The sequence below is a fragment of the Cheilinus undulatus genome, linkage group 19, assembly GCF_018320785.1.
Source record: "Cheilinus undulatus linkage group 19, ASM1832078v1, whole genome shotgun sequence".
NCBI lineage: Eukaryota > Metazoa > Chordata > Actinopteri > Labriformes > Labridae > Cheilinus > Cheilinus undulatus.
In genome coordinates this window covers 39,840,277-39,866,545 of record NC_054883.1, presented here as the reverse complement: position 1 = coordinate 39,866,545, position 26,269 = coordinate 39,840,277, and the positions used below count along the sequence as shown (strand labels likewise).

General features: G+C 39.0%; 1 protein-coding gene across 1 annotated transcript; it reads right to left on the bottom strand.

Annotated features, from left to right (window-relative positions):
• Positions 1-14,256: 14,256 nt before the first annotated feature.
• LOC121527085 (dermatan-sulfate epimerase-like protein) lies at positions 14,257-19,565 on the bottom strand. Its single transcript, XM_041813772.1, has one exon. The coding sequence runs from the start codon at positions 18,670-18,672 to the stop codon at positions 15,016-15,018; it is 3,657 nt and encodes a 1,218-aa protein (XP_041669706.1). The 5' UTR covers positions 18,673-19,565; the 3' UTR covers positions 14,257-15,015.
• Between the last annotated feature and the right edge of the window lie 6,704 nt (positions 19,566-26,269).

Genomic DNA, 26,269 nt, shown 5'->3' with positions numbered 1-26,269 from the left:
GGCAAAAACAGATGAAACAAGTGAAATTTACTTGCAAAAAGTAGCTTAAATGGGTAACTATGGGGAGAAAAAATGGTGAAAAAGGGCAAAAAAGTTCCCCTTTTTAAGGTTTTCTGGGGGAATAATATTTCAAACTAAGACATAAAAGAGCCTCAAAGTCACAAAGGAACCACACGTTGAGTATCACTGTTTAAGTTTTAGGCTAACCATTAAACTGCTGCAGGTGTGCCCCCTTTTCATTCCTTTAACTCCCCTTTAAGCCTTCTGAAATGATCTTTTTTTAAACTTAAAAACAGCTTTCTCCTTTAAACTCATTTCTTGCCTCTCTAACTTCATTGCATTGTCCTAGCTTATTAGTTTGTTTGATTAACTGCTTCTTTTCACTGCTTGTGCGGATTTATCTGAGTAATTGCCTTCACTTTTTGCTTTTTAAGCTGATTTATTTAACCTGTTTTTCTTTTAATCAGTCGGGGTTTTGTTCATTTTGTTTGGTTATTTAGTTCTTTTCATTTTTTCCCTTAGTTTTGAGGCTAGTCATTCAGGGTGAGAACTCTGCTCCTGTTGCAGGCAAGTTTAGAGCACAAGTGCACAAACTGGCAGCAACAACTGCAAGCAGGCATTTGTGATAAGTGGCAATGAATTGTTTTAACTCAGCCACACTGAATGGTTTTCAACATGAACAGCCTGTTTAAGCTCAGGTCACAGCATCTCAGTCAGATCTAAGTGTAGACTTTGACTGGGCCACTCCAAAACCCTCATGTTGTTTGTTCAGTCATTCAGAGGTGGACTTGCTGGTGTGTCTTGGATCTTTGTCCTGCTGCATGACCAAAGTTTACCGGAGCTTGACGTTACAAACTGATGGCCGGACGTTCTTCTTCAGGATTTTCTGCTGGAGAGCAGAATTCATGATTCCATCAAGTATGGCAAGTGGTCAAGTAACGTAAGTTTTTTAGTTCAATATAGATACGAGATACAAAAACCTATCCAACAAGAGGAACTTGTCTGATCATGCAGGGTTCCTTTTAGAAATGGCTTTGTAACCCTTTCTAGCCTAAAGATGTCAGTGACTTTGTTTCTAATCTGTTCGTGAATTTCTTCAGGTGGAGGCATGATGTGTTGCTTTCTGATATCGTCAAACCTACTTCACTTTTTAAGACAGGTTCTATTTGAGGGGATTTCTTCATTCAACAGGTCAAACAGATATGGGTGTGGAGCAGCAAACACTTTTCACAGCACTATAGATACTCCTAGTCGAATACTAAAAGTGAAAGGTGCTACAGTGTAAACACTGTCATCTGTTTTCCCTTCATCTGATGAGTCCATCATTGGCTTTAGGTAAAAACTGCAGTTTTACTCATGCTCACTCTAGCAGTTTAGCAATTTTCTCAAAATTGTGGTAATTAAAGTTTACATATATATTAACATCCTGATGCAGATTTGTGAAAACAGTCAAGCTTTGTCTAGTCCAGTGTTACTCAACCTTTCTCCACCAAAGAGCCAAACTGTTGAAAAATACCTTTGTAAGAGCCACAATCTAAGTGGTGAAAAGTGGCAAAAACAGCTTGAGGGAGCGATAACAATAAGTGAAAGGTGGCCAAAATGGTCAAAAAGCAACAAAATGGTTGAAAATAGGGAGGAAAAGTGGAAAAATGGTCATAAAGTAGCAAAAATGGGTGAGAAGTTACAAAAACATGAGTACCAGGTGGCAAAAAGTAGTCCAAAAGTGGAAAAAACCTGGCAAAAAAATGAGTAAAAAGTGACTTAAATGAGCAAAAAGCAGTCAAGAGTGGCAAAAATGGCCAAAAAATTGAAACAAGTGGTATTTAGTGGCAAGAGGTAGCTGAAATTGGCGTGGCAATAAAAACAAGTTAAAGTAGGAAAAATGCTCAAAAAGTGGCAAAGAAGTGGCAAACATGGGTGAAAAGGGGCAAAATAGGCATTAATTTGCAAAACTGGGTTAAAATGGCAAGAATGGGGAGAAAAAGTGGCAAAATGAATAGAAAAATAAGTCAAAGGTGGCAAAAATGGCAAAAAGCGCTAAAAATGTGCAAAAAAATGAGTGAAAAGTGACTGGCAAAATGAGGAAGAAAAGTGGCATTCAATGGTATAAGGCAGCTTAAATGGGCAAAAAGTGGCGGGGGTGGGGGGGCAAATAGAAAAAACTAGAAAAGCACTCAGAGAGCACAGACATGAGCCCTATCTCCCTATAGTACAGAATCCTTTAAAAAATTCCTGGATCCGTCCCCATGTGCCCCCCACCACAGCATTCACCGATTACTCCCTCCTCGGTGGGGTGGAAACACAGTGAGGCAACGTATTGGCTTCACTACGCATGGACTGTCATGGTGGAAGCATTGCCTGCCGGTGCCAACAGATGCACCCAAGGTCTCACTGGACGACTGGAAGTCATGGCAGAGGGTGAATATTCCTCTCTTCCTCCCAGTATTGTGAGTATTCTCGCTACAATTTGCTGTCTTTCTCTCTGTTACGCTCCGACTCGTCTGAGCGACCAACCAACTAAAATGACTCAAAGAGCACATCGATGACTCATCCAGGAAGTGACAAAAGAACTCAGAACATCTAAAGACCTGCAGAGTTAAGGTCAGAGTTCATGACTCAACCATAAGAAAGACACTGGACAACAATGGCATCATGGGAGAGTTCCAAGGCCAAACCCACTGCTGACCAAAAAGATCATAAAGGCTCGTCTCACATTTGCCAAGAAACATCCTGATTATCCCCAAGACTTCTGCGTTTTGATGAATCGACCAGACAGCAGTCGTAGTTTTGGAAGCATCTCATAAAAAGAACATCACACTAACGGTCAAACATGGTGGTGGCAGTGTGATGATCTGGGGCTGATTTGCTGCTTCAGGACTTGGACCACATGCCGTAAATGATGGAACCATGAATTCTCCTCTCTACCAGAAAATCCTGAAAGAGAATGCCCAGCTATTTGTTCATGACCTCACGCTCAGACACACTTGTTCGATTTACAACACCGTGGACCATACACTCTGATATTATCTGTAATTACAATGTCTTATTTCACAGAACTAGAGTTTTAAGCTTTTTTCACCCACTTTGCCATCTGGATTATATTCTTCATCAGTCAAACTGAGTTCTGAGAGAGTTATGTGCATATTCTCTCCATCAGCATTCCCAGTGACTCCTGATTTTGATTCTGAAAGCATCAACAAAGGCTACTAAACCCAAAGCAGATGCAAGTGCGGACATGAAGAAGCCTCCCTTCTGAAGCATTTGCCTGTTAGCGGTTCTCAGTAATATCCACCATGCCCATGCATGGAAGGATTACGCTCAGAGTAGCCTGCCAAGATTTAGACTGTTACAGGAAGGATCAAGAACAAATGACTAATGAAATGAGTGACTCACTGCGACCGTTCCACAGACATGAGACACGACATGTGCTCTCTCAAAGCCTGCTTCTGTTAAAGAGCCGGAGCATGACAGAAGAATATTCTGACATGTTTTTAATTGTTGGCTCCTCCTCACTGTGCACGTCAGCCACTCACAGTAATTAGGTTTCTGTCATGCATGTCTAATAAAATGGAGATTTTGCTGCTGCAGACGTCTGCATAAGTAGCTGTTTTAGTGCTGTGTTAGCCATAGTGAGCCTGTGTACAAATGAAGATTTATGTTCTGCCTTTTGTAGTCAGAGATAATGGCTGTTTAACACCAGTATAAGAGGAGTGTGTGCAGTGTAATGCCACATAATGATGTGATGCATCCTTTAATCATTTAGCAAGAAAATTACAACATCTCAGCTAAGGTTGGCAACATTTTTGTCACATTTAAAAAAGATGCAATCATTCAAATAACCACAGATAAAGCCATTCTGAAAAAATGCATTTAAAACTTTAAACTGTTTGAGTTGCACAGAAAAATTAAAGCCGTAAACATGGCTGATGTTTTTGTGCAATTTAAACAAAAAGCAATAGTTGGCCTGCAACTAGTGATTGTTGAAAATAAGAAATCACTTCCTATTTTCAGTGTGATAAAGTTGCTGATGTTTGGTGCCGACATGTTGCCAATTTTTTCAGGAGTTTGCTCAGAACCCTGCTCAACCAAAGTTTTCAAAAATACTTTTTCAAGAGCCACAATCTAAGTGGTGAAAAGTGGCAAAAAAGGCTTGAAGTAGCAATAAAAATAAGTTAAAGATGGCAAAAATGGTCAAAAAGCAGCAAAAATGGGTGAAAAGGGGCAAAAATGGGGAGAAAAGGTGGAAAAAGAGTCCAAAAGTAGTAAAAATGAGGGAGAAGTTACAAAAAAATGAGTTACAGGTGGCAAAAATGGTCCACAAGTGGCAAAAACAAGCAAAAAAACAAAGAGAAGTGACTTAAATGGGCAAAAAGTAGATAATAGTGGCAAAAATTGGCAAAAAAAAAGGGAAACACGTGGTATTTAATGCCATTATGTGTCTTTATTTGGCTTTCTCCTTTAAACTCATTTCTTGCCTCTCTAAAAAAAAGGGGGGAATTTTACTAAAAATAGGTGGCTTAAATGGGTGAAAAGCGGCAAAAAATGGTGAAAAGGGGCAAAAATGAGATAAAAGTGGCAAAAGGAAATGGCAAAAAAGGGGACAAAAAGGAAACTAGTGGTATTTCATGACAATAGGTAGCTTAAAAGGGCGAAAAGTGGCAACAAATGGGGAAAAGGGCAAAAATTGGAAAAAATGTAGCAAAAAATTGGGATAAAAGTGGCAAAAAGAAATGGCAAAAATGGGCAAAAAGTGGGAAAAAAAGTGTAATTTAGTGAGAATAGGTGGCTTAAATGGGTGAAAAGCGGCAACAAATGGGGGAAAGGGCAAAAATGGGAAAAAAGTGGTAAAAAGAAATGGCAATAAAGGGGACAAAAAGGAAACGAGTGGTATTTCATGACAATAGGTAGCTTAAATGGGTGAAAAGTGGCAACAAATGGGGGAAAGGGCAAAAATGGGAAAAAAGTGGTAAAAAGAAATGGCAATAAAGGGGACAAAAAGGAAACGAGTGGTATTTCATGACAATAGGTAGCTTAAATGGGTGAAAAGTGGCAACAAATTGGGAAAAAAAGTAGCAAAAAATGGGGAAAAGTGGTGAAAAGAAATGGCAAAAATGGGCAAAAAGTAGGAAAAAGTGTAATTCAATGAGAAAAAGTAGCTTAAACGGGTAAGAAAGTTGCAAAAAAAATGGTAAAAAGTGGCAAAAAAGTGACTCTTTTCAAGGTTTTCTGGGGGAATAATATTTAAGATTAAGACATAAAAGAGCCTCACATTGAGTATTACTGTTTTAGAGGCTACATTTTTGACCTTCTGATATTTATTCACACACTCAAGCCTGGTGAGGGTTTGTTTTCCAGCTGGTTGTGAGATGCGTTCATCACAGGATGCTATTCATGTTGATAAATACAGAAACTCACTCAAATGTGTGGGATGTACGCCCGTGTGATTGTTCAGTATTGACTGTGATTTAACAGGACATCATGACCTGTGTGTTCTTCTGGCTGATGAACTAAGCAGAGTCATGATGATCAAACCCAGCGTTCCTCTGTTTGGATGACTGAAAGCTGAGTCAGTCTCTTTGTTTGTGAATGTGTAAATACACTCAAGTGTTTTGATGGTGCCAAAAAACCTGATGAAAGTCGGCTAACGTTGTATGATTCAACAAAAATGTCTGCACAGAGCTCTTCTCATTATTCTGCATGTTTTATATTCAAAAGCAAGACATTATCAATAATGCCACTGTAAAATAATGTAGTTTTCAATTGTATTTGCAAAAATTGGACTAATTAGGCAAAATAATGACAACAAGAGAGTTCTAATTTTGTAGTACTGAAATATTGCAGCTTGGAAAAGTGTAGGGGTTACCTTCCACATTTAAAAGAGAGACATTTCTTAGTAATTTTAGGAGCAAAACTTTGCTCAAAACATAGCTGATTAACAACATATCCTGGCAACAAGAAATTATGCAATAGTTTCAGTTTTAACTAGCTGACCATGACCATTTCACCAACAGTCATTTGGTGAAATTTGAATGAAATTCAATGAAAAAATGCTGTAAAAGGAGAAAAGGCCCTCCGCAGCAGTGATTTATTGATGGTATCAGTGCATGTGTGTTTGATCCATAGCATTGGTGCTAGCATCCTGGATAACACTACCCTGTGTCAAACTGTTAGTGGCTTCTAATGTTGAAAGAATTTATTTGTGCTATTTTTAACAATTTTTCCCACCCAATTTTGCTGCTTTTTTGCCACTTGTCATGAATTTTTGCAGTTTGGACCCATTTTTGCCTCTTTTTACCCACTTTTGCCAGTTTACACTAACTTTATTCAATTTTAACCCATTTTTGTCACTTTTTCCCACCAATGTTTGCCACTTTAAACCCATTTTACTAGTTTAAAATAATATACCTGACTTTTTTCTGCCTGTTTTTGCCACTTCCAAACCAATTCTTACAACCCCCCCCAACCACGTATCAAGCCCACAATTCATTATTTTTTTGTGCCCATTTTTGCCAATTTAACCAATTTCTGCCACTTTTTAATCACCTTTTGTCATTATTTTAGAATTTTTTAAATGTTGCAAATGTGTTTGTGCAGTTGCCAATTTTTTTGTACAAATTCCACAGAGAGGAGCAGTTGCCTTTGAATTCTTCATTATTAAAAGAGAGAAATTCTCAGTATTTTTTTATGGCTGACAAAGACAGAATATCTAAAGGTTTAGATGTTGAAAAGTTACAAATCTTTGTGCAGTTTAGACTGTGCAGAAGTTTGCTTGCATTTTTTTAATAACTTGAAGCAAAAAATCACTGACAGATTCATGACAAGTAAACTGCCTATTTTGGTTCTAAAATGATTCCAACATTTTTGTGCATCTGCAAACTTTTTTTTTCTTAAAGTCTTAAACACTGACATTGGGATTGAGAAATTTTGACAGTAGGCATGAGTTGCCTTGCAATTTTTCAACGGTAAAAAGAGCACATTTCTTAGTGATTTCAGGAGCAAAACATTGCTCCAAACATATTTTTATCAGTGACAACAAGAAACTATGTTTAGGTGTTGGAAAGTTACAAATCTTTGTGCAATTTAGACTGTGCAGAAGTTTGCTTGCATTTGTTTATAACTTAAAGCAAAGAAATCACTGACAGATTCAGGACAAGTAAACTGTCTATTTTGGTTCTGAAATGTTGCAAAAGGTTTTGTGCAGTTGCCAACTTTGTAGTGATGAAACATTGCCAATGTGTTTGTGCAAATTAGACAGGGAGCAGGAGGTGCTCATGCAAATTTTCATAACCAGAGAGACACATTTCTTAGTCATTTCAAGAGCCAAATTGTGCTCAAAACAAGAAGTAATCCAATAGTTTAGGTGTTGAAAAGTTGCAAATCTTTGTGCAGTTTAGAAACTATGAAAATTGCAAATGTTTCAGTACTGAAAAGTTGCCAATTTCTTCTTTAAACTTAAAGAAGAAGAAGACTTTAAAGGAGTTTGCCTGCAATTTTAATGAATAAAAGCAGGAGCCATTTGTGTCAAGTCTGAAAAGTTTTTGTGCAGTTAGGGCAGTGGTTCTCAACCTTGGGTTCGGTACTCCAAGGTTGCCTTAAAAACAATAAGAATATTGTTTAGATTACACTACCAATTTTGCTCAATTTCAAACCGTTTTCATCACTTTTTCCCACCAATTTTAACACATTTCTGTCACTTAAAACCTATTTTTGTCCATTTTAAACCCTTTCCACCACTTTTGTCTGCCTGTTTTTTCCACTTCTAAACCAAATCTTGCCACTCTCTGCCTATTGTTGCTCTGTTGACCCATTATTGCCAATATTAACCCCTTTACCACTTTTACGTCACATTTCACAATTTTTTATGCCCATTTTTCCCAGTTAAACCCAAATCTGCCTATTTCTGCCTCAGCTAACCCTTTCTTGCCAGTTTATATCAATTTTTCATCCAATTTCACAAAATTTGCACCTATTTTTGCCATTTTAATGCCATTTCAGCCACTTTTTAATCACCTTTTACCAATTAAAATAACCCTTTTTCCCACTTTAACCCATTTCTTGGCTATTTTTTTGCCACTTTTATCTAATTTTTGGCACTTCTAACCTTTTCTGCTGCTTTAAAGTCCAATGTCACCAGCTTCCCCACCATTTTAGCCATTTTGTAACCCATTTTAATTCTGTTTTTAACAATTTACATTTTAAGAGGGCTACTTACTACACAAATAAATTGAAATATTTGTTTCTTTGAGTATTAATCAGGTTCTGTATAAAATACCACAGCTTAACTTTACAATGGACCATAATTTTGCTGTCCTCTAGTTTGGCTAGGCCCCAGAAAGCTCTGCCCTTCAGCCCTTCATGCCCCCTTATAGTCGGCCTTGTCTCCACATGACTATTCTTGATTGTGCATGGCTGTGTTCAACCATTTTCAGGTAGAGTGAGGGTCCCCGGTCTCTGGCACCTTTATTTTGGGGGTCACGGGCTGAAAAGGTTGAGAACCACTGAGTTAGTGTACTCTGCACTCTGTGACATAGTTCTGTTGCCATAGTGTTAAATGTATATCTGCATCATTTTGCCTTTTATTGGCATCATATCAACGTTTGAATCCCAGTATTGTTATCAGAACAAAGACTGTGTGTTGATATATTTATGAATTTATTATTTTCTTTACATTATCTCCATTTCCTCACAAAGAGAAAAAAACCCTTATAAAGAAAAATGATTGTAATTCAAGGCCACAGAAGCAAGGAACCATATCCCCACGAGCAAATACAAAACAGAGTCAGTAACAGGATTGCAACACCAAAGTGAAAGCATGTCTGCCAAGTCTACACATTCAAAGAGCACAAACATCAAACGGGTTTTCCAGGCAGTCAAGGGTTTTCAGTGTTCATGGAGGAGAAAAAAAACCAAACAGGACTGTTTCTGGCTGAGGGAAGAGATGGAGATTTCCAGCATGTGTTTTTCTGCTTGTGTACAGATGCGCTAAGAGAGTGGAAGAATCTGCATGTTACATGTGAATCCATTTACAATACAGAGATGTTAAAGCAAGACGGGCTTCACAGGTTATGATCACTTTCACCACAGAGCAGAAACGCTCTCTTTTCTCTTCTTTAATATTCATCTCCTGCTCAGGCCACGCCTGGCTGAACTCTTTCGAAACAAAAGCCTGAGAAAGATCATCGGATTTGTGATTGACCGCGACAGGAAATGGAAACTTGTGCTGTTTGCTTTTCCTCCAGGTCTTTTTTTCTTTCCAGTGAAGATGGTGCAGAATAAGACTCAGTTATGGTGTTTTGCAGATTAATATGAGTAGCTGAGGGGGATGCTTTGGAAAATTGCTTTGACTAGAAATGTGTCAAGGCTGACAGTTTTTTCCCCAGTTTGATCCCTATTAAGCACTTCCCTCTGATCTAATTCAATAAATGCCAAAGGGAGTTATATTAATCATATTCAACCCTGAATCTTTGGGAAATGTGTCTTTGGAAGCCATAAATACTTGGAGCTTTCTTTCTTGGAGACATAATATCCTTGGAGGTTTTATATTTCCAGGCTAATGGAGTACATACAGTAAAGTTAGCTTTGGATAAACGCACCGCATACAATCAAAGGAGTCTCTGTGAAAAGTGCTAAGCCATCAAGCTGTAATGACATCTTTAAATAGTCCCTTTTTAATCAAATACAATCCATATCATTCATAAGTTTATATCAGAGCACTACTGTCGTCTATTTCTCTGGATATGTTGCAGCATTTTTCACTTTTAAAGGGAACAGCACACGCAGATATTAAATTCTCCACAGCCAAATTAGACCTTGAAAGTCTTTCCCAAAGCTACAAATTAAAAGACTGTCAATAAATAAGCGTCTTAATAAGCCGCAAAACATTTCTTTACCACATCACTGGACGTCCCTTGGCGAAACCCTCAAAAAATAACAGCAGTAATAACAGATATGGATTTTTACACAGACATCACACATTAGAAATGGAAGAAATTGCCAATTTTTCATCTCTAATTGAGACATACAGCCTTAACTCTTCCCCCAGTAATCGTTCTGTTGCTGTAACTGCAGATTTCAGCAGAAATTCAGTGGCATTCCTCTGCACCTAGAGTCTGATTCAATCCCAGAGTGCCACGAGTGAGAGAGGAGGGCTGCAGAGAGAGAACACCTATTCGAATGTAAAATATTCCTCCCTCACAAACATCTGTTGTCGTAGCTGAACAACGCCTTACATATACCCAGAAAAAAACACATCTTTTTAAGATTTAAGGTCAGTGCAAAAACAAAAACTTCTCAGAACTCAAAAGACTGGCAGCTACAGTAAACAAGACAGCTCCATAATGCAAAAAACACAAATCTTAGCAGAGTGTTTGTCTGATTCCTGGTCAAAAATATCTCATTACACTCACTATAAGTCACAGTCACCTAACAAGTCTGGATAAATGCCTTAAAAAAGCAAAAATGAACACTATAAGTTAAAACATCTGGGGCAGGCTTTCTTGAAGTGAGATGTACAATCTGGATATGACATTTATAAGCTGCATTTGACCGTTCCAGGTCTTTTATTTTGCTTTTTTGTCTTGAAATTAGATATTCAACCCAAATGTGTGCAAGTTGCTTCATTTTTGATCACGGGCAAAAGAAATGACCCAATATGTCTCATATCATAATTATGTTCATAATGTAAAGTAGGGCTGAACGATTTGAATAAATAATGTAATTGCAATGTAATATGCGGTTATTCTTAGGTTCCTCATCTTATACAGTGCTTAACAAATTTATTAGCCCACCCTAACCTTAACCAAAGTAAGGTTTATGCCACAGCTGCCCTAAATTAACAGCATTGGTAACTACCAAAATCGTTTTTGATGTTTCTGCAATGGTTAATACACCAATATGTAGAAGCTCTTTAACCCAAATGATATTTTTAATGCTAAAATATCATTATTGTTATCCATGAGTTTTCAAATTTACTGGTTTATAAAAAAAAACTGAAAAAAAGTAAAGCACATTAATATTTCTTGATTAATATGTCAACTTATAGTTATTTACTTGCATTCCTGAAGAGAAAAATGAGTTTTAGTGGTTGAATGTTATGCTTGATTCATTTCTGACTTCTCAGAGAAGCCCAGCGAGCCGGCTCAAATTTGGGTGAATTCAGTTTGAAATTCCTCATTCCTGTTTAAAATGGTAAAACGTGGAGAGCTCACTGAAAATGAAAGAGTCCGCATTAAAGCACTTCATGATGCTGGATGGTCTCTGAGACAGATATGACAGGTGGTCTAATAAATTTGGTAAGCACTGAACATTTTTCAACAAATTCAAGAAATAAATCATTCCATATTATGGCCTACATTCAGCCAGGAACACCCATCATACATTTAACCATTTTAGTGCATCTGCTAGAGTTTTACTTTGCAGAGAAGGCTCTGCTCTAAAGATGCTCCCTGAGCTAGTCAAGCAGCTGCTTTGACTTTGCAGGGAGCACATGGCTAGAAACCCCTATACAGATAGATGCATTTATGAAAGTTTGTATTGAAAACAATGAAATTACTCGGGAGCAATTAATCCATGCATGAGTCTGAATATGAGGGTGCAACAAGCTTTAAGCAATAAAGGAGGCAGTACTGTAACAATTCTTTTAGTCAGACAGGAGTGTTTTCTTTACCTCTTTACATGTTTCAGCTACTTCCTGTAGCTTTCCTCAGAAGCGTCATGTGATGGTGCTGTGACGTGTCTGAAGGAGGCAGCTGGGGTGGAGGAGGTAAGGCTGGCTATCAGCTGATCGCAACTTGGGGTATGACTTTTGTGAATAAACACTAAACTTCATCAATTTTAGATAAAATGAACTAATTTTTGCTCATATTGCAAATTTGATGTCATTTATTTAACTGAAGGCCATTATCATTTCTATGTCTCTCATTTTGATTAAGGAAAACCTACATAAACACAAAAAGGTAGCACTTGCATAATGTTTGCATAATGTGCGTAAAATCTCTGCTGCTGCAAAAGTTTGATTTATTAACCTGGTATTTTGACACATTTCAAGTTAAAGAAATATTGCAACTTGTGCGGTTTGTAAACTGCAGCCATGTTGTGATTTAATCTAATTTGCAATTAATTGCCCAGCCCCAATGTAAAACAAGAGATTTACTGGCACTTTCACTAAAACCTGCTGAGATGAACAGAACAATCTGACTTGGTCTCTCTCATTTCAAGACACCTAGCATGTTTTATTAGCTTAGCCATTAGCAAATATTTTCAGTAATTCCTGGACATCTTATTTAAATTCTTTAAATAAGATGTTTATGTGAGCTTTATAGTTGAATGTTGTTTTGAATAAGTGCAATGAGTTATTTTAGACCAGTTATTGAGTTAAACATCCAAATTAAGCCATGTTCATTGTAAATCTCACATAAAAAATTTTATTTTAAGATATAGGAAGTGATAATAAGGCCTGATGAAAGGAACAGTACAATCTGATTCGGTATATCACCTTCGAGACACCTTACAATTAAAAAATTTGCCATGGTGGATTTTTTTTACCCACAACGAATAATTCATACCTCTATATTTTAATATAAGACGTATATGTGAACTTTTCAAGTGAATGTGGCTTCTAGTGATGTTACTGAAATCTTCTGACTAGAGATGACAGAAACACAGTTGCTAAGATTTAAGATTTTGCCAAAAGCTCAAATTATATCAAGTGTAATTGTCTAAAATATCTCATTACACCAAATACGAACCACATTACTTTAAAAATCCACATTAACATTTTATTTCAAGTTATATAAAGGAAAAAAGTAAGGCTTGATTGCATGTGTAGTCTGTACTGGTTCTTTAATGGGTAAAATTAGCTTGTCCTACTGGAACAGTTTCACTTAATACAAGCAATTCAAGCCTCATTTTTTTTATTTCATATTGTGCAATAAGATTTGAACCTTACAATTCAATGTGGCGTAAAGTTAGTGTAGAGACATATTTTGACAAGAAAAGAGACAAACAAACTTGCTATTTGAGATTTAGGATAATCCATACAGGAAAAAACTCAAATCTTAGCAAATGTATTTGGCTCCTTACATAAAAATAAAGCCTGATTAGAGGCACAGTTACTGCTTCTTTTAAAATGTCTTACAGTTAAAATTAGCTTGAAACAATTTCACCTGTTAAAAACAATTAAAGCCTTATTTTATGCTTTTTATGTTTTGAAATAGGAATTTTACCTGGACTTTTCCAGTGAATATGGCCTGAAAAACCAGATGAAATAAATTTGATTACAAATGAGGAAAACACACTTGATAGATTTGAGATTTCGCAGAGTCCACACAGTAAAACTCCAATCCTAGCCAGTGCATTTGTCTAAAACAGGGGTGTCAAACCCAAGGCCCGGGGGTCACATCCAGACCATGGAATGATAATATCTGACCCACAAGATTAGATCATTTGTGTTATTACTGACCCACCAGTATGAGGTCTGCAGATTTCCTCCTGTATAAAAATGTAAACTTCAACTTGATTTTTAAAATATCCTTGTTGAGCCATAAAAACCTGAAAAATTAAAGAGTAAGAAAGATTTTAGAACGAGTCAAGAATGTGGGGAAAGAAATTAATACATTTTTAATTTTGCATCTCAAGATTACGATTCAAACTTTTGACTTTTCATTTCATACTTTGACCTTTACTATTCATAATTTGGACTTTATATGTCAAATTTTCATCTTTTAGATTCCCAATTTAAAATTTTAAGTCATATTTTGACCTTTTCAACTCCTTACTTTGGCTTTTTAATCCCATATTTTGACTTTTAAACACGTGATTTAAATTTTTTTTCTCATATTTTAAAATTTAATCAATTATTTTTACTTTTTATATCAGATTTTGACCTTTTGAACTCCTTACTTTAGCTTTTTATTCCCATATTTTGACATTTTAAATTAATTATTTTTACTTTTGTATCATATTTTTACCTGTTGGACTCCAAATTTTAAACTTAAGTCATATTCTTAACTTCTTAAGTCATCATTTTGGATTCTAGCTTATATTTTGACATTTTCAACCCCTAATTTTGGCTTTTTAATCCCATATTTTGACCTTTCAGACTCACAACTTAAAATTTTAAGTCATATTTTGACTTTAAAACTCATAATTTCAAATTTAATTTTATATTTTGACCTTTCAAACTTATGATTTCAACTTTCTCCTCATATATTTTCTCTTAAAAAACATTATTTTTCTTTTTATAATATCGTGTTCTGATCTTTTGAACTAATAAGTTTGAATTTATATCTCAGATTTGAGCCTTTAAACTTATTATTCTTACTTTTTGAATTTCCAAATGATTTATCATCAGTGCTGGGTTTTTTTTTTTCGTATTTTATCCAGCCCCTGCTCTGATTGATTTTGACACCCCTGGTCTAAAATATCTGCTACACTACATATAAGCCACTTCCTTATATAATGTCAACATAAAACATCTTATTTCAACAATGCAAAGCTGAATCACACCTGAAGAGACATACAATCTAATAGGTATATCTTTTATCAATATATTTACTTTTTACATGCAATTCAAGCATTATTGTTTGCATTTTATGTCTGAAATAAGACCTTTATAAGGACTAATTACATGAATATAGCTTATAATTAGTGTAATGGGATATTCCCGATTAAAAGTAGGCTTATACACGTGTAAGATTTGAGTTTTTCAAGTGTCCATACTGCAAAACCCAAATCTGAGCAAGTATATTTGTCTCAATCCATGCCAAAATATGTCCTTACATGTTTCCAGGAGGGAAAAGGCCTGAATTGCTTGTATCAAGAAAACAAACCATTTAAAAATTTGTTTTGACCCTTTAGCAAATTGTTCACTTAGGCCTTCTTTTATGCTTATCTATGTTGAAAGAAAATGTTTGTATGGACTTGTTAGGTGAATTTGGCTTACTTATAGTGTTATTAGACAAATCCTGCTTAGATTGGAGTTTTTGCAGTGATGTCAGCTGACCAGCAGCAGTAAAGTTAACTACCAAACCTGGTGTAGCCCAGCCTCTTCATCACACCCCCACATATGTCCTCTATTAGTCTGACATCCTTTCGGGGCATATTCTGCCTCCACATGTTAATGTTGGCTGGTGAGATGTCTCCCTCATACATTAGGTTGTACAGGTTTGTGGAGGTGGTGAAAATAAGCTGGTTGAGGGCTGCGGGTGAAACAGGCACCCCCAAGAATGTGTGAATGGTCTCCGCCGTCTCCTGCGGGAAGTTGACCACGTCCTCAAACCTCACTTGGAGGTAAGACTCCTCAGGGAGGCTTTCGCTTACCCTCAGCACTGCTGCAGTGTGAGCGAGCCACAGATGAGCCAGAATGAGGATGGGGTTTGTCTCCAAATGGGACAGCAGTCTCTGGATTACTTTAAACTCTGGCGCCACGGTTGGGCACCCGTCTCTGACGACGTCCTCCTTGAATATCAAGGAAAGGTGCTGCGGGATGTTTTTAAGGGAGTAAAGGCTGGGTTTGCTGTTATAAACCATGAGATAAATCCACGCTCGAGGGTCTCTTACCAAGTAGATCGTCCTCAAAGAAGGTCCAACAACTTCCTGAAGGAAAGGAAGTTTGAGCGCCCAGCTCCCACTCCTCATGTTGAGGACCACCCGGGCGTCCGGGTACTCCGCAACATGGCGTCTCATCTCCCGGACGTACTCGGCATCTCTGTCCAAGCTGGCTCTGAGTTTGCCCTTCAGCTCCGACGCTGGCTCTCTCCTCCTGGACCTTTTCTTTCTGTCCCTAGAGGGGGTCACTCTCAGAGGCTGTTTGACCCTCCCGCCCTCCACCAGCTGAATGTTCTGCAAGTGCAGCTTGGTGTTGTGGACGAGCGAGTGCAGCCAGCCTTGAATAATCTTAAACCGCCCGTGCACGGCGTCCGACCTTGACCACTCGCAGGCGTCTACCAGAGAGTCAAACTCGAACTCAGTCTCAGGAATGTCCACGTGTTCGGTGGGAACTCGGATGTAAACAAAGTCTGAGCTGTTGTAGAAAAGGTGCTTGAGTATTTCCGAGCCTGATCCTGGAAGGGTTGTTATGACAACGGTGGGGAGCGGGAGCCGGTGCTGCTCGTAGAGTCTGATTTGTTTGTTTACTTCGCTTTTGGCACCCGCACCTTTCCATTTTACCCCACAGAGAAGCTGATCGCAGCTGTTAGACACAAACAGCAGCTCAGCAATCCACAGAATGAGCACAGAGAGGAGGGCGTAGCGCATCAGCCTGCTGAAGCAGACATAAAACTTTCTCTGCATGGTCAGAAATCCAATGGCCACACAGAGAACAACCCCGGCGATCACATTGACAGTGAAGCTGAAGTCAAAGAGCTGATTATCACTGCTGATTTGTTTGGGGATGAGCTGAGTCCCAAGGCCGAATCGAGTAATTTGATACCTATCTTCAACTTTACAATGCCCTCCAAACCCTAAATAAGACAGCCTTGCTCCTATGTCTTTATAGTTTGTAGCAATAGAGACTATCCTCTCTGTGTTATTTATAGTTAGAGAAAGTCTCACCCCATTTTTGCTGTTATCCACAAATCTACAGTTGGACACTTTGACATATGGCCCGTGTAAAACATAAGCTACTCTGCTGACTGTGCCTGTCATTGGGAAAGTGACATTGACATACTGCGTCCACCTCTTTTTAAACTCGGCCGCCTGCTCGGCCTCCTGAATCCTGGTGTCAGGGCTGTGACCCTGGCTGTCGAACCAGAACATTTTATAATGGGCGTCCCACACGTCCATCATGGCGCCGTTGTATCTGTCCATGAATCTGAAGGGAACGTATTTAAAATCAATGTCCAGATTGTGGAAGAAGGCGCTGAGAGACTTGACAGGCGAGTCGCTCCACTTTTCCACGTGATCGAGCACCAGAAGAGTCTGAGAGTTGAGCAGGACCAAAGCTCTGAAGACGCTCTTTAGCCTCATGGCGGGGGAGTACGCCGACACGGCCTCCCCGCTTACAAACATAGTGTCCCTGTGTGAGGTGGCGACGATCACCTCCCCTCTGGAATCACCTACACCCTCATCAGTCCAGCGCAACCACTTGGCGCACTCCCCTAACTGACCCTCCCACGGAGTGTTGCACTGACTGGTTGGAGACGGGCTGAACACTAAGACATTGTTAAGATAGCTGTACTTTGGTCCATAAAGTGCTTCGGACACAAAAACTTGTCCATTAGGAGCAAAAGTGAAAGAGTTCTGATCAGGGTGCTCGTGCCCTGGGTTGAAGCTGTTCCAGCCTTCAACCCAGGAGTAAGGCTTGTCATGGACGATGTCGTAAACGGCACGGCCACCCAGCTTGCCAGACTTAAAAGACACAAAAGTATTCCCTTGTCCGTTTGGCAGCCCTGCTCCATAGGTTACCACACCCCAGTTTGAGAAAATGTGCATTTTAGCTTTGCCAAAGTCACGCGGAGGCTGCGGCGTGAGGTGGTTGTTGTACCATATGTACTCTGTGTGAAGTGTAGCCCAGCGCTGGGCTGACGACTGCCCCATGGGACCGTCCTTGGGTCGGTGCTTTCTAATTTGTTGAGCCAGCCAGTTCCCCGTTCCGTTCCTCATGACATATGTGTCCAAGAAAACAAGCTGGCTCTCTGGCCCATAAAACCAGTTGTAGTTGGAGTCTGCTATCCCGACAGTTCTCTGAAACCCCGGTAGAAGAGTGGCGTAGTAAAACCAGAAGTGTCCCTGCAGCCAGTTGTTGTGCGTGTTGTCAATGTTGAAGTGGCGCTGAGCTAAAAAGACGTACTGTGTGATGGACTTGGCTGTGTAGCTCCCATATGCTACCCCTTCATCAAGAGAGCCATCGACCACATGATTGAGGAGGAACATAGTTTTCTCCATGTAGTTCACCGCCACTTGTTTCCAGATCATCGTCTCTGGGTCCTCGTGTGACCCAACCACTAATGCACCAGTTAGAATAGCTAATATGTTTGTGGTTTGGTGATTTTGGAGGTACTGTTTCCCCCACCCTCTGTACTTTGACAGCTCATACAGCTCCTCTGTCTCAGACCGGATTTTCTTTAGATAAACATCCCTCCTCTGTGCATCCAAGTAGGAGTAAATAAAGTCATAAGCAGTTGCAAAGCCAGTGAGAGAGTGTGCCATGGGGACCTCGTCGTTAGGAGCGCTGGTCACCTTCCAATCCGGGTATGCAGCCATCCTATCCATAAACTTGATAAGAAACTGCAGGGCGGCAGAGTCCTCTGGGCACAACAGGCAGTAGAGCGCCAGGGGAGGCAGGTTGTTCCCATAAATCTCATTCCACTTGCTTGTAAACTCAGCATGTTTGGCAGGGGGCATGTAGAAGGGAGCATTAGAAAGCATGGTGAGCGCAGCAGCCCGGATGACTTTAAATATGTGACTGTGGGTGGTGGAGGACCTTTGCCTCAAGTGCAACACATCCACTTGGTTAAAATACAGGTTGGGATGGGAATCAGTAGACTGGAGTTTCCACTGCTCGGCAGCTCTGTTTTCTGTAAGCCTGACCTGCAGCAAATCGTCCATGAAAATGTCTCTGTCGGTGGTGTTGAAGACCCCCGAGAAGGCTGTCCCTACAGCAAACAGTGGGAGTAAAAAAACTGAATACACAACCCAGTTAACTGCCATGTTTCCGGGTATTTGTGAATGCATTTTACACTAAGGCTGGGTGTTTTTAGCTTTAAAATATTGTCCCATACTTCAGCTGTATTTCAGAGGGAAAGTCCAAGTTGTTAAGAGTCCAAAAAAGGAGGGAAAATGTTGCAATAGTGAAGAAAGTCCCATGCATGATAGTCAAAAAGAGGGGAAACTTTAGTGCAAGAGCAAACATGATCCATATCCACTTGTAAAAATCTTCCAACAGTCTGCAAAGGCTTCAGAACACACCACATTAAATACACGGTAAAGTCTGACATGCCTCATGTGAAATCCAGCACATTAAAATCCCTCTGTCTGCACGTTTACCTCCGTCCTCAGAGTTATAGGTGTGCTCGTGAAGACTGGCATCTCCCCCCCACCTCGCGTGCGCCAGTAACTCATATCGATCTCCTCCCCAAAACATTTCCTCTCGAACAAACATCAGTCAGCCCCAGTCCGTGTCCGGTCCAATCACAGCCACCCAAAGGCACCGTGCGCAGCCCGACTGAGCTGCATCATCCGCGGACATGAAGCTCGGCAAAGCCCGCATCTCCGCAGACCACATCGCTGGGTGTCCCCCCCTCCCCTGCTGCAGACACCTCGTGTTTAAAAACTGCTAATCCCGATGGCTGGATTGATCTGTTTGCATTGTAAAATCCACTGCATGCACTCCCCTTTTTCCCTCCAGTGAAGTCCGGAAAGAGGAAAGTTGTCGTCACTCCTCAAGTATTCAAAGCATGAGACATTTTTCGGCTTGTCCGCGGGAAACAGTCCATCCAGAATGAGGAAGAATCCAGATGTGACTTCACTCTGTCTGCAGGTTTGTTGATAAATCCGCTGCCGATCGAGACACACATCTCACTAGCAACGCTGAGTGTGTGTGAGAGTGAGCTCCGGACTCGTCTCCGTTTGTGTCCTCACTGCTCAGCACAGTCAGTTTGATTGTTTTTTCTGCCCTGGATGGAAAATATTCCAGTGTACAGACTGTAGAGGGAGCCGTGAGTTCAGCAGCACAGACTCGTCTCTCATACAGAGAGCAGGGAGGCGGAATATTCATTTCATTTCATCCTTTCTCTCTCCTGTTCCTAACAGGGTGTTTGATTGATGTTATGCTAAATTCTTGCTCATCATTAAGGCTGAGAATAATAAGAAAAAATCTCCCAAAATGGCGCTAGAATTCCCTTCGTTTATATAGAAACGGTTCCAAATTTGTCCAGGGGTGTCACCAAGATTTCTGGGGCCCATGAGTAGAATTTAGATTGGGCCACTTCCCATAACCTTAAAGGGGCTCTATGCAAGATTTAGAAAAATATCAGTGTAGTGACACTGCCGGCCATTAGGCGAACTACAACAACATTATGTTGCTCATCCACGATGCTTCTTGCTCATGAGCGAGCCTCCGGTTTATCAGCTGACATACACACAGACCAAGGGGATTTACCGGCATCATGCATACAGAGGAGGTAAGTGAAGTAACACTTAACCCTTTCACCCCCAAAGTCACAAAATTGCGACAAGCAACATTGCTGTATTAAACAGGTTCTAGCTGCAAATATGGTGCCTGATGTTGTTACCACTTTACACCGGGAGATGGCAGACATGAGTAACTTCAATCCCAGCAGCATTTTTTGGGTGTGTTTCTTTTCAAAGTTTTGGAGTTTATAGAGTTTGAAAGATGCACGCCCGGTCGAGGAGACAAGTCAGAGCGTAACAGAGAGAAAGACAGCGAATTGTAGCGAGAATACTCACAATGCTGGGAGGAATAGAGGAATATTCACCCTCTGCCATGATTTCCAGTCGTCCAGTGAGACCATGGGTGAGACTGTCAGTGCATCTGTTGGCACCTGCAGGCAATGCTTCCACCATGACAATCCACACATAGTGAAGCCAATGCTTTGCCTCGCTGTGTTTCCACATCTCGTTTCTGAGAAAGGTGTGTGAGATAAGAATAAGTCCATAAATTGCAGCAAATTCAGCACTTTCTATATCACTGATTTCCAGTTGGTGGTCCCCAGGCCATGCTCAGCCCACCAGTAATAACCTGGCCACACAGACATTTTCTATATTTTTACACAAAATGAATATGTCATTATTTCATACAAAGGGTAAAATTATGTTATCATAAAAACATGTTTTTTCCATTCTACCCATATATCCATCAGGGGAGCAAGGTCACCCATAAGGGGTTAAGCTTTCTGGGCCCAGCCAAATTAGGGTCCCATGGGGGCCAGTAAAATCACATCCACCATAAAGTTAAGCAGTGATAACCATATTTTATTTTTAACCTGGAAAATAACCACTCTTATCTAATCTACTGAATGAAATGTATTTATGCTGTTGTAAAAATATTACCTTTTTCAAAATATAAAATCGTTTTCTTTAAACAGGATTACCTTTTGATTAGTAATGTTGACAATGTGAATGGGTACATTGAACTAAACCATTTAGATTCATGAAAATGAAGCAGAAGAATTGTCAATAATTACCTAAAGGCTGAAATATGTAAGAACAGGCAAAAACGTGTTAAAATTGTCCAAAAAAAAAAAAAAAAAAAAAAACATGGCAAACAGGCAAACATGGGCAAGAAGAAATAAAAATGGTATTGAGTGGCCAAAAGTGGCAATGAAAGGAGAAACAACTAAAAACAGTGGGAAAAATTGGGCAAAAATGGGTAAAACAGGTCAACAAAGCATCTGAAAAGGGCAGAAAGTGGAAAAAATTAGGGAAATGTGGCAAAACAGTGGTAAAATTGGATGAAAAAGGGCAACAAATGGCAAAAATGGGTTAAAAGTTAGTTTATTGGGAAAAAAAGTGGCAATAAAGGGTAAAAAACACCAAAAATGGACAAAAAGTGGCACAAATTTGTATAAGTGGCCAAAATTGGTCAAAAGTGGTGAAACAGTGGTAAAGTTAGGGCAACAGGGACTAAAAAGGACAACAAAAAGCAAAAATAGGTTCAAAGTAGCAAAAACTGTCATTAAAAATTGGTGGAAAAATTGAATTAAAGTGCCAAAAAGGGGCAAAAATGCCAGTAACAATGCTAAAGTGGCAAAACAGTGGTAAAATTGGGCAAAAAAGTACATTTGACACACTGTTCAAGTGCAAAATGAGGCCCGGACAATTCGGTGGACAGCCCCACAGTTTGGGGGTCAAAGTAGTTCTTTGGAGACATATAATAATATGTCATATTATTAATAAATAATTTAACAGACTGCTTTATGCATGTATTACCAAACTTGACCTAAACTTTCCCAAAGGATCTTTAGGTCCCTTTGGACAAAATTTAAAGCACATTTAACTCTGTAAAACTTTCATGTACCACCATCCGCTCAACTGTGCTGCAGACAGCACTAAGTGGACTATAGAAGAGCTGATTTACAAACTAAATAATCACACTACACTATCTCTAAACCACCCAAAGTATTATTTTCTACACTATCTTTACTAAAAACGTGTGTTTAAATCATCACATAGTATTAGTAAAACATTCACAATGTTACTGAGTAGTGATGGGAATTCTGGCTCTTTTCAGTGATCCAGATCATTTTGCTCGATTCACCAAAAAGAGGCGGCTCTTTTGGCTCCCAAACGGCTCTTCATTCAAGTACCAGTTTGGCTTCATTTGACCTGCCAATTTTAGCAATATCATAACATATGATTGATATTTGGCCAGGTATTTTACTCCAACTATGCTCAGTTTTGAAAATATCTGAAAATATCATGTAATTAGTTTTCAAATGTACTGTCTCCCCAAAACGTCCAGCAGTAGAAGGGAATCCTGCTCATTGGCTGGGCTGTATGTCACAGCTGAAATAAAACATTAATGTTCCACCATTAAACACAAGTCCTTAATGCATGGTGTGCCCCTGGTAGAGGATAAAATCTTTTCCCTACTAATCAATCAAATAACACACAGACACACAATCTATATGAAAATAAAATTGATAATAGTAATTATGATATGAAAGGGCTCTCAAACAGGATTCGGCTTTTTGAACAGGCTCGTTCACAAACGACCCATCACTATTACTGAGATATGGTTGCAGGCCAAAGTTGCCCATAACGGATGTTTGCTAACCATTTATGAGTCAGGCCAGATTTCCACAGTGGAAGCGTTCTTTGTGTTTTTGCACCTTTACAGAAAAAAAGTGGATATATTTTAAAAAATCAGCCTTCAATAATGGGTGGAAAGTATCATGGCCTACTATATTTATTCTTTGTGCACAGGGGAGAGCTGTGTTTATTCCTGTATATTTAATCATTAGAGAACAATCAGGTCCCATGTGCAAAAGACTAAATATAGAATTAGACAACAGCTGAATCTCAAGAGCATGGCCCACTTCTTTGTATCCATACATTTATGACATACTGGATATCAAATCTTTATAAACATACTGCTTCAAACATATTTCACATCAAATATATTTTATTTAATAATGTTCATTTTGGCACTTAACTTAAAAACACTGACATGAATTCAAATGTTTTTATGAGGCAAGACAAACTGTTTTTATATAGTATAAAAGTGTTATCATTCCTGAATATTTGGTTTAATTTTATCTGTAAAACAATTTAAGACTTCTGATGAGTTAAAACAAGTTTTTGATTAGTCCAAACTGTGGCATTTTCCTTATTAATGTTGAATATAGGCCTTGTGACCTTGCTTGCAACCAGCAGTGAGATGAGGCAGCTGTTTTAGAGCACCATTCATTCATACATAAAGCAATACAGAGTGCTTCGCCCACCTATAAACAGAGAAGTTACAACATAAACAGTGTCAAAGACATAAAGCTGTTCAAAGATAGGATAATAATATATAAAATAGGTTAAAGTAGTTAGCTTAGTCAGTTAGCTTAGCACAAAGAAAACTAGCCATGGCTATGCTCCATATGAGTTTACAGTAAAGTAGCTAACTAGCATCTTCAAAGCCTTTGGATTAGCATTTAATGGCGTGTTGAAGAAGAAAATGGAGTAAAATGTGTTTTCTATTAACCTGACTCGCCAGATGGATTTGTTCCACACATCTATCTGGGAAAGCTTCAACAGGAAACGTCTGGAGAAAAGGCAGAGGATTTGAAAAAATCCTCTGAGTGTGATTGGGTGAACGTTCTGTCTGTCACATCTCTACGGGCCAATCAGAGCAACAAAGCACGTGATGTAGCCGCTAGCAAGCTGCGTGTGCGCAGCTACTGAGGAATAACGCAAAACATGGTGACTATAGACATGTAAGAACTCGACTTTCGTCGTTTTTGAAAAGAAAACAACTCGCTGCTGTTCTTTGTTCTTCTTTTAACGAAGGAATGTCGTCAAGTTCTGATAAAACTGGCGCTTCAGCAGCATCCACGCTAGTCTCCCTCCATAACTGCACCAGCTCCTGCTGCTGCTTGTTTACGTCACGACTCTGTTACGCCTGAAAGTATGTCACTGATTGGTCCTGTCACTTTCTAAACGGGCCCAAATGGTTCAGATGGGAGCTTTGCAAGATGGATTCGCCAGTGAAAAACACGGAAACGGGAGTTTCCATCTGCTTTGCAAGGTTAGTTTCCTATTGGTTCAAGACTATTTCCTGGGTGGAACTGGAAACTTCCTGGAGGTTTGCAACCTTTTCATAGTTCCTTTTACTAATTTAGTTGTATTAACAGGCATAATTTAAGAGTTTCAGAGTTTAAGATGCTAGCTGTTTCTGCTAACCTACAACCTTTGTGCTAAGCTAAGCTAGCTAGCTGTTGGCTGAAAACAGAGTAGGGATGCACTGATCCACTTTTTTTCAGTTCCGATCCGATTCCAATAAATATGGGCCGATACTGATTCATTCATATATATATATATTTATTTATTTACTTTTATTTATTTTTAAACAATTAATATTGTTGTTGGTATAATGTGTGAGGTTACACAAGGCTCTAGTAAACCACTCAGCTCCTCTTATTAAAAAGCAAAAAAAAAAAAGTGAATTGAATTAAAATGTATTCCAAACAAATTTATTTGAACTACTACTAAAAAATAAATAGTATTTATTAGTAAACTAATTACCTATCAATTTTTATGAACACAGGCTTGAAATCACGGTCTTTAATGCACTTTAATGAACCTCCCGCCACTAGAGACCGCTGTAGTTTCAGTTAATGGCCGCAGCCGTCCTCCCTGACCCTTCACCGGATATAAACAATGAGAAGCTCTGCAGTGGCTAAGCTGTTAGCATGTAGCAGGAAGACCACGACAGTTTTCCAAAGTAGTACATGGAAATAAAGTGGTATGTGGCTTTTTAAGCGGCTATCGAGGGTTAAGCTCATGTACGACTACACACCTGAAGTGAAAAGAGGCCAAATATCAAAGCACAATAGTAATCTGCAAAGAGGAACGAAGGCCGGCGGCACTAGCTTTCAATGCTAGCCACGCTGTAGAGAGTATATCAGGCTAACGTCATACCCACTCGTCTTTGTGTTCTCTCATCTTTAGACTAGTTTTGACTATTCTAAATATAGGCTTACGTTTAATCGACTAAGTTTATACCGCTAAGAACATCCTAGCTAACACTAGCTCAGTTACACACAGACTGTCTCGTGTTAGACTGCGGTGCGTTCATGGTCTACCGCAAACTTTAGGATGGATTTGGATCGGTCACTTGGATCGGCGCCATCAGTCAGATATCCGATCTATTAGTTATATCCATATCGGACCTGATACCGATATTGGATTGGATCGGTCCCATCCCTATAACAGAGTTCCCCATTGATTCAGTGAAAACAATATAGATGGCAAATTATTTAGTTATTGATAAAAATTGCCTTTAAATGACTAGATATGGGTGCTCAACAACTCTAGTTTTGTTAGCCTTTGAACAAATAATGTTAAAGCTAACAATTTTGCTATATTCAGTTCTTGTGATAAGCTAAGCTAAGCTAAGCCATGGCCTTAAATTTAACAGAAAGATATCTCTCTGTGAAAACAGAAATTATAGCCAGAAAGTTCTCATTTTTTGGAACTGAAATGTTTATTTCACTTTCTAATGAAATCCAAAAAAATCAAAATTTCCATAAAATTTAACATATACATTTTTTGTATCTCATTTGATACATTAGGTGTTTTTTGTAACTGATAATCCACTTGAAGGCATTTTTATCATTTATCAGATTGTATTCAGAGGTTTTTTTTTTTATTTATTGATCATATTGATTAGATAGAGGTATCGTAAAAGGATGTATCAAATATGATACAACAGGCTTTAAGGGGTTACATTCTTAAAACTCTCTTTGTGTGTTAAAGATTTGAAAATGAAGCACTGCATATTTTGAGTTAAATCAACCTTTTTGTTGCCAAAAATGCCTCTTCATATCTTTTTATTTTCAAACACAGCGTCTTATCTTTGCTCCAGATTTCCTAAGACAACAGAAAAGGCCTCCAATAACCTCAAAGCATCCCCCCTCTGAGAAATGTGTGACATTTGCATGTCCTAACACGCAGCACGGTGCATTCATTGATCACCTCTTTCTGTGTGTATTAGGTTTCTGTGCAGCATCTTCATGTAATGATGGATCGCTTTCACTGTACACAGTTCACATTCTGTCTCCAGCATGCTATCCCACAGGGAACGCTGTTGCATGATGCTTTT